At 39.3% G+C, this 12783-nt stretch overlaps 1 protein-coding gene across 4 annotated transcripts in view; it reads right to left on the bottom strand.

The window, feature by feature from the left end:
- Positions 1–12552, bottom strand: part of LGI1 (leucine rich glioma inactivated 1) — a 40000-nt gene extending 27448 nt beyond the window's left edge. For 2 of the 4 annotated variants that reach the window (XM_028514071.2, XM_036027010.1), the window contains exon 1: positions 11979–12552. In XM_028514071.2, the coding sequence (XP_028369872.1) occupies positions 11979–12445 (467 nt within the window). In that variant the 5' untranslated portion in view covers positions 12446–12552. Of the gene's footprint in view, positions 1–11521; positions 11594–11978 lie in introns of all 4 variants that reach the window. The other 2 variants (XM_036027009.1, XM_028514070.2) reach the window with 2 other exon arrangements.
- Positions 12553–12783: the final 231 nt, after the last annotated feature.

Genomic DNA, 12783 nt, shown 5'->3' with positions numbered 1-12783 from the left:
TAAAGATCACCATAATCATACTACACAAAAATATTGATATAAGTATCTATAATACATATATATTTATAAAGTTGGGATAATTTTATATTTTTCTGTGTCCTTTTCACGCACTCATTTTACAATGAACAATGTCTCATGATAATGAATTTTCAATAATATAATTTTAACAGATGAGTTTTGTATTATCATATAATTTATTTATCTTTGTTGATTCCAACTTTTTTATTATAAATAGTACCATAATGATCCTCTTATACAAATATTTTTCCATATCTCTAATTATTTCCTTAGGAAAGGCCTAGGCTATATTTCTAAAAATAGCATTTTTAGACTAGAGATGATGTGTTAAGTTTCTACTTCTTTATTGCTAGCTTGTACCAAATTACACATTCAAGTCTAAGGGTAAGAATGCCTATTTTACCACATCTTCACCAACATTTAGCATTATTATTTTTGTTTCTTTTTCTATAAAATTATGTCCTTTGACCAGTTTTATTTTCTAAGCACTTTTTTATTTTTAAGGGCATACCTATTATTTTCCCATCTTATTTGATGCTAGGAATTTTTAATTACTGATCACAATTTGTGTTTTCATTCATAATTTTTTAACACATATAAGTTTTACATCTTTAACAAAGTATATCAACTTCCATTGTGTATTTTTTCTTTGCTTTTATTCTTAAAATGTTCTTTCCTAACTAGAGATCAATGAAATATGATCCACACCTTCCTCCTTTTTAATTTTAAAACTTTGACTCTTTAACCGATTTGGGACTTTTATGTATGATGGGAGGTGAGATGTTATTTTGATTCTTAAATAATTACCCAAATTTATCTGAAGCCTTTTGTTGAATAATTAATGCCTTCCTCATTTGTTAATGTTGCTTCCTTCAAATGCTTGCCATTTTATTGAGGTTTTTCAAGAATCAAATCTTAGATTTATTTAGTATTCACATTGCTTCCTGCGGAGGCAGCTCTGCAGATGGCTGCACGGCAGCAGTAACCCTGCTGAGAATGTCTGTCTGTCTCAAACCAGACTGCTCCTCTGGTCATACTAGGGGCCTGTATCTCTAACGACATCCACCTCTTCAGACTCTGCCTAGTCACTTGTGACACTGGTGACATCGGAATTGTCATTGGCTCATGGGTGGCCTGCCTTCCAACCCAAAGCAGATTCTCCTGGCTAAGAAGGGGAGATAGTTTAGGGGGTTGTCCCATACAATACCCTTCCCCCAGCTCGGTGAGGACCATTCTGGATAAAGAAGAGAAGAGTGGGCATCAGGTTGTCACTTGAAGACTGCATTGATTAGATACAGAATAAAAAAATCTAGTTCCTAAGCTTGTCACTTATGCATATGATGCATTAAGTGGGTGAATCTACTTCATTACCTGTTAAAACAAGTATTGCAATAACAAAAAGACTTCCTGTAAGATTCTAAGAATTACATGAGATAATGTGCATGAGCATGTCTCCAATGCTTCTGCCAAAGGATATCTAAGCCAAGACTGACATGAAGTGTCAGGGCTGGAAGAGCCCCTAGGTACAGTGAAGGACTTTGGTTTTACTGCTATGGAAACAGGTTCAGTGAGACCATCACCTGTCCAAAAGAACTGTTATAGGCATCACCAGGGAATTAGGCAGCCACAGCGGTGTGTATAAACGTGAGTGTTTACACTTCCAGTACATATCTGTGTCTGCATGTTTATATGTGCATATCTGTGCAGATCAGAGCAAGACACTCAGGTTGCAGCTGTTGGAATATTTGGGGGCACAGCTAGAGGGCTTGCCAATTTGTTTAGAGCTGCCTCTGCTTAAATGATTCAGACTCTGGCTGTTACTAATATTCTCCTTTTTTCCAAAAGAATGGGTCTGGTTGAGTGATAATTAATAATAGGCTGATGACTCACTTTAGTTAAATGCACACATTCTAAGCTCAGGTGTTGTGTGAATAACTTGAATAATTTACATTTGAATATTTTAAAATATGCTCTCAAGATAGGAGACCATTAAAATGGGAAGCATCACACAGAAGTCTATTATTTCATAGCTCTTTTTTACTCTAATCCTTGAAAAACATTTTTAGTGTAATTCAGCTGATCCTTAAGTCGACCACCACATGTTCAACCTGGGTGACGGGGAATAAATAACCTTACTTTAGCTCCATATAAATCTGCGGTAGGGGGAGCCACAGAGAGATAGGCAATTCAATTCTTATTTTTAATAGTTGAAGGTGAGATAGATGGTTTAAAATAGCCTGAAGAAGTTAAGTGACTTACTCGAGGTCACATCTTTTGTCAGCAGCAGGGCCAGGATGAAAATGTAGGTGTTAGATTTGCAAAGATTCCCTTAGGAATATTCTTGGCATGCACACCAGCAAAGATCTGAGCATGGCCCCACCCCTTTGGTTTTATAGTCTAGTACCTCTCATCTCAGGACTAACCTTTCCTTTCTGGGAGTTGGCATAACTAGTAAACAGCCCATCTCCTAGTGTTGTTTACAAATTCAATCTCTGTCATCCTGGTCATGGAACACGTAAGAAGAAGGGACTTAAATTTTATGTAACATCTATTCTGTACTAAGCCTCATCTTTAGCAGCTTGCCATCTATGAGCTATTTTAATCCTCAAATGAACACTATAATGTAGGTTTCATATTCTCCACTTAAAAATGTAAAGAACACTGAGGTGAGAGGGGCAAAAGTAATTTGAAGCTTGTAACTGGCAGGGCTACGATTCTGTGCTCAGGCATGCCCTTCCACAGATGGCTGGAAACGGGCATGCGCAAGGCTGCGCTTACTTTTTTAGTCTCAGCAGATCAGCCCAGTACCTGCTATAAATCTAAAAGAGCTGTGCCCAGTAGTTCCAGAGTGTATTCCCTGGAATACAAGACCTTTATGGGGTTCAAGCGTTTTTGTTTTTTGTTTTCATGAATAAACAGTAAATAATAAATAAATAAATTTGAGGAAGTGGGTAAGTGAAATTAATTGGGGTTCATAATTACACAAATCTTTGTATTCTTAAGTATTAATAAAATGAGGCTCTTCAAAAGGAAACTAAATACGCAGTTTCCCAAACTTAGTGATAATGGGGCCTTTTTATCTTTGAGCTTTATACAAAATGAATATTCCATGGAAGGTGCTCAGGGAATTGTTGGTTTAGCCATATGGAAAATAGCTGTGATGCAATATGCTCCAAACAAAAACAGCGAGATTGTGAATTTAAGCTCAGGGGTCTTGTCTGTTGAATGGGCTGCCAGTGATTGTCTACTGGGAGGTCCCCAAAGATATACTATGTACCAAGCTGCTTGACCAGATGCTTACCAGCCTGGTGGTGCCTGAGTTCCAGATATCACACTTAGTGAACCTACACTAACAGAATTGTCAGTTAGTCCTTCTAGGGAGATAGATGGTTTAAAATAGCCTTTAAGATGGTTTCTTTCTACCTGCCTAAGCTCTGCTAGCAAGACTTTCTAGAACAGGTGAGATACGAATAATTAAGCTAATAAATAAAATGATTACCAAAGGCATATATTCCCTAAGTATGGTCCACAGAACCAATATTGCATGGGATTTTAAGAAAAGTGAAACAACAGGATAGGTCCAAAGCCTTTTCCATGCCAAGGTGCATTGGGATAGAATGTGCAGTCTTCCAAATTTATGTGAGCACAGAGCCCTTTTCTTTCAGGACAACTGTTTGATAGGACACAAGTTTCAAAAGCATTGGCCTAAGGTGTAACTTTATAGTAAATAAGTCCTTTCCTTTTGCTCTTTTCTTCCTTCCCCCTCCCCCTCTCTCTCTGACCAAACCTTACACATACAAATGAGAGTTTAATCCTAGTGAAACTACATGTTCTCGCCAGCAACATTCCCACTCTTTCAAAGGGCTTTTGAAACTCCCTTTCAGTAATTGTCTCCAGGAATCAGGACACAGACTCCTGAATACCCTCGGTAATGGCAGAGGCTGGCCCTTTCAAAGAAAAGTTGATTTTGGGGACAAAACTATGCAAAGTCAAACCCAATGATTCATGTTCAAGAGGAAGTAAAACAAAAGCGGTTAAATTGAGGCTGTGCCACTTACTAGGGGTGTGACATTGAGGAGATTACCTAACTCTTCTATGACCCAGTACTTTACCTGCAAAACGGAGGGGATCATACCCCCTCTTAGGGTTACTGCAGTGGAGAAATAAAAAGTGAATTATATAAAGTGCTTAGCATCAGACAGTATAAAAATGGTAAATGACCTCTAACAAAACTTCACTTGCTTTTATTTCATGGCTTGTAAACTGGCAGTGTGGACAATTCTTGAGGAAGGATCTAGAAAAATTTAGCCATGGAAGCACAGGTGGGAAGAATCGGTGACATTCTATAAGGAGTTCTCTGCAAGTCAGGAGTTCTTTGTACGTATAAATTGTACAAAGAACAATTTGTACAATTGCCTATTGTACAAATTGCCTATATTTTTTTTGTACAATTGCCTATTGTACAAATTGCCTATTTTTTTTAAGTCTTGTTGCTTTTTTATAACATTTTACACAGGCAAACACCTGCCATCTTGCCAGGTAACCAGGCCCCAAAATTCCTTTCTAACACTTACCCTATGGAAGGGATACTGAAGCATTGTTTTATCATCAGACACCATGGGAAGGTCCTTGTAAAGCCTCAATGGACCTGCTTGGGAAATTGAATAGTAACTTCATAGTAGCCAATTTCATACTATGAAGCTTTGTCAATTAACAATCTAATTTACCAGTTTGTTAGATTAATACAATAAATTGTGTCCAATTTCCTTAACAATGCCATTTTCTATATTATATTAAAATAAATCTGTTTGTAAAGAGAACATAATATAATGTCATTTTAAGCTAGGAAAGACCTTAATTAAATGTGAAGCTCTCAGATGCCAACTTATGTTTTGTTTCGTCTTTATCTTGTTTTAAAATCTGCTTCCAGACTTCTGCCTTCCCCTGAAAATTAAAAAATACAGCCCCCTGTTCAGTACCATGTTCTCATCAGCAATATTTTGTTGGGGCTGAAGATGTCACTTTTAGATACAACGTGTCTTCTCTGATTTACTGCAGTCACTGCCATGCTCTGTGGTATTACGCCCAGCTGTTTCCTGCCTTTACCTGACCACCTCCACCCTCATTGGCATTTGATTTGGGAACCGTAATTTAATCTAGCTCTGGTATTTTACACATGTAACCTCTGAGGCCCAGGGATATTCTGTGACCAACCCAAGGTCACACAGCCTATTATTAGCTGAACTGGATTTCAGACCCATGTCTACTGACTTCTACTTCAGGCCTTTACCATCCTGCCACAGAGCCACTCACCTGAAGACTGGTCAATGCTAATTATTTTAAACAAAGTCTGTATGTTTTACACAATGTGGTGCCAGTTGTTTTTTCATGAGGAAGAAGTAAGAGGGTTCTGCTTTTCCTTTTTGCACCATCCCCCAAGAGTAAATAGTTCACATTTTCTGTGAGAGGGGTTTGAAGGGGAGATTTCGTAGCAGGTTCTGATAGAGACCTGTGTGTGGTACAGCAAAATTTTAAAGTTGGGACTGTAGGCAAACCCAGCTTGTATGATCAGATGCTAATCTGATGTTATGGTTGTTTAAATTAAAGTGATTTTCAGATACTATAATAGAAGCTAAAGTTTATCAGGTTATAGGAACAGTGCCAAGCACTTTACAGGTATTGTTCCATTTAATCCTTACTGTAATCTTGTGTGGTAGGTACTACGGTAATTCCCCGTATTGTAGATGAAGATAATGAGGCTTGATTAAGCTTGCCCAAAATCACAGAACTAGAGTGGGGATGTGAACCCATGTTTATCTGACCACAAAAACTTTGTGTTCTTTGCTACTTGCCACATTGCCAGCCATTAGGGTTGGCCATTTTGATGTCACAGCTGTCATTATAAAGCCTCTGCAATCATTTTGTAGCCTGTATCAGCCCCAAGATCAACAGTTGCCCAGCACTGCCATCATCACCAATCAACTGAATACCATTCTGAACAAAACGAGAAAGCTTATCAAGACTATCTTACAGTGCTTTCCAATGCCGGCAAAACATAATTTACCTTTTCAGGGATTGCTGCCAGCTGGCAGCTGTCAGATCAAGGTGGGAAGGGAAAGGTGCCACTTATCCTTGTGTCCCTCACAAAACCCAGTGCTGTGCCTGCTACACCGCAGGACCCCACGATGTGTTTGCTGAAATGAGAGGCTTCTGATTTCATTTTGTTACTGCTTGCAGCTAGCTATATGATGAATAAATGCTGACTTTAGCTAAGCAGATATAATTCAGTAAAAAAGGAAACTCTCTTTGTGTTCATGGAATTTTTTTCATCTTAATGATGCTTACTTAACCCGCATTGCCCTTTGGCTGTCCTGTCAGACTGCAGAAGTGGGGAAATCTAGCCTTCAAGGAGCGATTAGTCAGCCTCCACAATCAAATGAAGAACCTAACAGGCTAAACACGCAATACAATAACACAGATGAGGTACAAATAGACTTGTACACTTGAAACCTGTATAATTTTGTTAAGTAATGTCAACCCAATAAATTTAATTAAAAAAGAATCTAAGAGCTTCGATACTATTTTTTACGTGCCGAAGGCATACAGGAAGTCAGAGCAGGACCAAAGAGGTTCAGGCAGTGGATCTACGGGCAGGCTCCGGGTATTTTGCCTTTTAAACTCTGCTATACTGGAAACCTCTGTTAAAGAAGTTTGACACCATAACGTCATAAGCAGATATCCCTTCACATTCTTTTTCTGTTCAGCTCACTTTCTAGACCTCCAAAGTATTAGTTCATGTGAAATAAACAGCAAGACCAAACATAACAGTGTGAACATAACCAAGACTATCTACTAATAGGAAAACAGTAGTTTTAGTATAAAATCTATGAAAACATAGATTGAATTCAACAAATGTACGGTAAGCAAGGTCTAGACTTGCAACATCCAGGCTCCTGCCTAGGAGCTTAACCAATGATAATCCTTCATGGGAAACACAGGCAAATATAGCACGAATAGTTCTGATAAATTACAGAAAGTACTAGAGACATCAACCAAGTCTAAAGAGCTTGTGAAAGCAGAGGTAAGGGAAGGAGATACCTCAGTCTATTTGGAGCTTGGTGTGTGTGTGGTGTCAATATTATGAGAGATGGCCTTGACCCTGGACAAATTGCCAAATTCTATTAATATCCACTCAGGTATTCAGACTTTCTGTTTCTAGGGACCCATTCATTAAAGGCTTCCAAGCCTGAGGGTGCCATGGTAAGATCTGTATTTCAGGAAGGTAACACGGAGTGGGGTGGGTAGGATGGGAACCAGAAGTAGGGAGACCAGCGGGGAAGCTCCCCCCACAGCCTGTGACACAGTGAATGCAGCCTTGGCCCTGAAGTACAGAGGGGGTGGCAGATTCCCCTGCTGTTTGAAAGGAGACTTGTCCAGTTGGAAGTGGACATTGAGGGAGAAGGGGCAGGTGACTCCTAAGTTTCTTGCCTGAATAGTTGAGAGAATGAAATACTTTCAGAGGAAACATGTGTCGTCCAGGGCTGGTTTATATAGTCACAATAATTAATTAATTAATTAAAAGGTTAAAAATCAGAGTGATGGGTCACTGGGCAAATGATAGGCAGAACAGGCTAGATTACTAAAATTTTTACCTCTTGGTCCATTGTGAGGTCATCAGCGGGGCACAAACTAAAACATGCTCATCTATAACCAGCTCATAATCCCACTAGAATCCTCTTAGCTGATAGGTCTGGCTTGAGTAGTCATTGAAGATTGCTACATTTTTCTTACATTTGTAATATAAGCAGGAATAGAAAAAGAGACTGATCACTATAAAGGTGAGATAGGCCATGGATGTTTTTTCTTGGACAAATAATATTTTGAAGGACTTAAGTATAAAGCCTTAGTAAGGATGGACTTACTATTTATCTGTTCATGTTATTAGCACTTTCATTTTTAGTTTTTGATATCTTATGGACTATGTATTTATATGTTGACTGTGGATTAATAAAAGAAATAATAATCCCCCCCCAGAAGGATGAGTTCTATTGCTTCAAACATGATAAAAATCTCACTGGAACAAATAGAAGTTTTTCTGGCCACAGTGAATTTTTATTCAGAGATTTTTTTTAAAGCATCATACCAACACCGCCCCTATAATTTATTTCTTGCAAACAGAACTCCCTTAAAGGTTGGAGGCATTGAGGTTATTAAAAATTTTATAAACAAATGACAATGTGGTCTCATTTTATACTCTTAAATTTGAATTTTACTTCTCTAATGAGTCTATATCATTGGGGACTTCAGTCTGTAGTTGCGAAGGACAGGGCTGTAATGTGTGAAAACACATTTATTTCTGTAAATTACATTCACTACAAGCATCACTCCCTGTCACGAAAAGCAAACTAGAATGAATAATTGTTCTCATTTGTTATGTTTCACCACTGGCCCTGTGGAAAACATCAATGAACTTTCATTTTCTTGGGAAAGGTTTTGTTGCTGTTGTTTAAAACAATGAATCAGATATTTTAAAAATATGTTTTATAAAGTTAATTTGGTGAATTTTTATTGGATAATTTTATTCTTTGTCTCCTATCTCTACCATGTGGGGGCTTTTGTTTTTTTCTTGTTCTCCAGCACACACTGCCAGCCACAGCCTTCCCCAGACACTGTGTGTAACTTAAGGAGGAACCATGTCTATTTCCCTCAGGACCCCAGGCTGACATTTCAAAAAGTACTTCTCATCATGTCTCTACAGAAGTTCTGAAAAAGCATTTGGGGCCATAATGGAATTATCAGGTTATCTGGGTGGATGACAGGGATAAGACATTTCTTTTCCCTGTTCAACAACAGGCAAGAAACCAACTGCCTTTGTATGCCCATCGAGCAGAATTGCTTCTGAAGTTTATCACTTCTCAGGACATGACAGGTCAGTTTGGCAACCTGTGGTCACAAATGCCGTTAGAATTCATTGCAAACCCCAAGCAATGTCTGGTGTGACCCAGGCCTGAGCTGATGGCAAAAATGGTGCAAAGGCAGATTAAGGCCCCTTGGTCGTTGTTCTAATGGGGGTTGGCGGCTTATGTGGGGTTTCCAGAGCCCTGGATGGCTCTGTGCCACAGAAGAACTCTCCTTGTCTGTGAACTATCCATCTCTACCATTGTTATGATTACAGCACAGTTCATATTTGGAGGCTTAGCATTTATTTCCTCAGTGAAAATGATCTATTTAGACCCTTTCCTGAGGGTGGGAGGAAGCAGAGAACATTGGGCAGGGAGAATGAGGAGCAAAATCGTTAGGAAACAGGGTCCTAGAAATTACAGATGATATTTGCCCCCTGACAATTTTGCATAAGATCAGCCCTGGCATAAATCTGCCACGTGGAAGTTAGCCAATGAGTTGGGTCAGGACGTACAGAGCAAGAATTACTCTTCCCTTTTGTTATTTCTGAAACCTGAACTGCTTTTAGAAATAAGGGCTGGAATGTTCCATAGGAACTCGGAGTATGGGACATAGGGGCATGGCCCACACTCTGTGTAGGCTATTTAAAAACCAGTTCCTTGGCTTCCCTCTGTGATTCTAAATACGTGTAATCACATTGCCCTGCAGCAGCCGGGAACTATTTCTATAACACTGTCCAGCATTTGTGCTTGCCCAGGCCGGGTCCACCCAGCAGAAGCAAAGTGGAGACGTGCTCACAGATCAGGCCCATCGACTCAGGCTTTCGGTGTCACAGTTAAGGCCATCTAGTGTCAAATACGAGTAGTATGTGTCCACTGAGACTTCCTGCATTTTAGGAACTGATCTATTTATCCCAGGGGGAAAGAGGTGACTTAGTTTAAGAAAAGGATACTTCTTAAATGAGCCATTTATTTACTTAACAAATAAACAATATAAGCACAATGTATCACTTTATCAGGTACAACCAAATCTTACTGTATGGAAGAATACCAGCATTGGAGACTGACAGTTCGCATGCTAACGACTGTGTATTTTGGATTTGTTTGATGTGCTGATACTTCCCCTAATCATACCATTAGCCATCAGTCAAACACATAAGTCCCTTAGGAATATTCTTCTCAATTGTTAATCACTCAAAGACATTAGATAGTAGAAAGACATTAGCCAACACTGTTACATAATGTCAAAACACCTGATTGGGTTTGTGATTTAATCAAATAGTCAAACCAGTTTTGGGATTTCACATAGATAAAACAATAGATTAAGTAATTTTTTTTTAGCTAGCTTTATGTTAAAATTTTTAAACCTACCATTTATAAATGTGTAACCATTTCACCCTATGCAAAACATTTTATCTACTAAAATCTTATTTATTTCTGATAAAAAATGCTTCAGTGTGTCATCACCTCCATTTTACAGATGAGGAGACTGAGGTTCAGAGAGGTTTAATCATTTGCACAAGATTACAAATCTAGTTTCTAGTGGGTGGTGGGATGAAATTTACACACAGGTCTCTTCAATTTCAAATCCATATTGTTTGTCTCTGTATGTATATAACCTCACACTGCCAAAATGGCCAATTAAGACAAGAAAACAAAAACAAATAATTGCCCCCCCAAAACAAACAAACAAAAAAACCTCTTGAATCCTGAACCATGCAGTTAAGATAACCAAAGCTCAGCTGATCAACTTGGCTACTCCCTTCTGGGAGGATGTTAACTACAACCCCAATCTTTCCTGACACCTGAGCTCGGGACACCTGACCACAGGGAACCTCTTGCCTTCCACATGGCCCTACACTGAGAACTAGCTCTCCAATAGCCAAACATTACACGGCAGAAAAAATTATACATGTGACATTATGCCTGTGGGGAGCTCTGAGTCAAATATTATTTTTTGACTATTTTGAGACATAGGCTGAATATGTAGTTCCCTCCTGGCTAACTCAAAACACACAGCAAAGACTAATCCTTTGCACTGTCCTATATTAATATTTTCTTTCCCTCCTTGTAAGGGGACTAGTTATAAATTAGATAAGATTAGAAAACAATCTCTTTGGAATCAATCTTTTAAGGAATTACTTAGAAAGAACCAAGATTTTTTCCCCCCCACATGGTAAATCATACAGAGTAGCAGCCTGCCCCGGATCCCAGGGAGACAACATCTTGAGCACATATGTTATGCTGGGTTCTCTATCGACTAATTCAAAAACTCCAGGGCAAAATAACCAAAGTTCCCAAGTCAAAAATGAAAGTAAAATAGTGGAATGGAATTGGAATCATTGTTGCAACGTTCCGACAACTTCATAAATAGCCATGAATGTAGACAGCATTACAGGTTAGCAAATTTACCACTGCAAGAATCAACCGGTACCTCTGGGGTCAAGTTGCCAAAAACCCCATGTACCTCTCACTTTACTGATACTCTTTTTCTTCCCAGAAATACAATCACATTAGGAAAATTAATGTTAAGACTGTTTTCCTAGAGGGCTTATCCAAATATATGCTATATTAAAAATAGTCATGATATAAATATTTCTCACAAGAGCTGCAGCGATGGTGTGAATAAAAAACTCCCTTCTGAGATTTCAGTAAAACCAGATCTCACAAAGGATCTGAAAGAAAACAAACAAACACACAGACAGAGAGAGACACACACACACAGAACAAACCTTATGTTAATCCGGTTTAGCAAAACAGTCACTATTTTGACACTATTTTATGAAGTACGATACTGTTCCTTCCCAGATGGAGTAGGAGAAATGCATCTGCTACAGGTTTCTCATACTAATGTTCAGGGTGGGGGGCATCTAAACATGTTCCGTAGCAGCTAATAAAAATCAAAATTACTAAATGCAGCAAAATGTTAGCACTGTCAAATGGCCAAGTGTGCAAGAGGAATCTCTCTCCAAGCCCTTCTACCAGAAAATACAAAGCCCCAAATACACCGGCTGGAATTTTTAAATCGTAAATTAGATAGCAAATGCTTACGGGCCTTACAATGAGATAACATCAGGAGGAACGGTGCGTGGAATGGCTCTGGCATTCTCACATAAAGCATTATCTTTGGTACAAGTACACACGGCAGGGCATTTTGGCTTCGCTGGTTTCTTCCCCTCAGTCAGCAAGAGCGCAGATAAGAGACATAGGAAATAAGCAATTCTTTTCAGGGGGATGCAGGCATTTCCCATCCTTTGGCTTCTCTCTGATTCCATGCAGTCGAAAAAATCTCCCCAAACATGAACAGGGCTTCTGGAATTCAGCTGGTGATTGTCTTGCTCTGAGACCAGGTCACATAGGAGTCCGCCCTTTTCTTTTGCCTCTGTATCTCTGCTTTTCAAAACAGGGACCTGCAGCTGATTCGTGAGAGGCTCCTCGCTCCAGCAACGCACTGCTCGGGGAAGAGACCTGTGAGGTGCTGCGAGATGGGAGGGATCCAACTGCTGGAGGAGAGAGCCGACTTGCATCACCAGGAAAACACTGAGCACAGACCAGCCTTCGAAGGCAAAGTGAAGTGATGTAACAAAATAAACAGCTTTCTGCTTGCACCGGGAGGCCCTTTAATTGTTACCAAAAATAGGACGGCATTATGTCTTACTAGTGGGTGGGTGGGCGGGTAGGTGGCAGCCGTCATCTTGCATCCAATCTCGGCAATCTCAGAAACCTCTGGGAATTTGCTTTTCATGTGGCAAACAACCTAGTCGGAAAAACTGGTTTGGTAGCCAGCCCTGGCTGGGAAAATGAAGTTAAATGAAACTCTCTCCCTCTGCAGCGTTTGGCATAAACCTTGGTGTTTCTTGCTGAG

The sequence above is a fragment of the Phyllostomus discolor genome, chromosome 5, assembly GCF_004126475.2.
Source record: "Phyllostomus discolor isolate MPI-MPIP mPhyDis1 chromosome 5, mPhyDis1.pri.v3, whole genome shotgun sequence".
Taxonomy (NCBI): Eukaryota; Metazoa; Chordata; class Mammalia; order Chiroptera; family Phyllostomidae; genus Phyllostomus; species Phyllostomus discolor.
The sequence above is the reverse complement of the archived record's forward strand: the minus strand, read 5'-3'. Positions and strand labels throughout refer to the sequence as shown.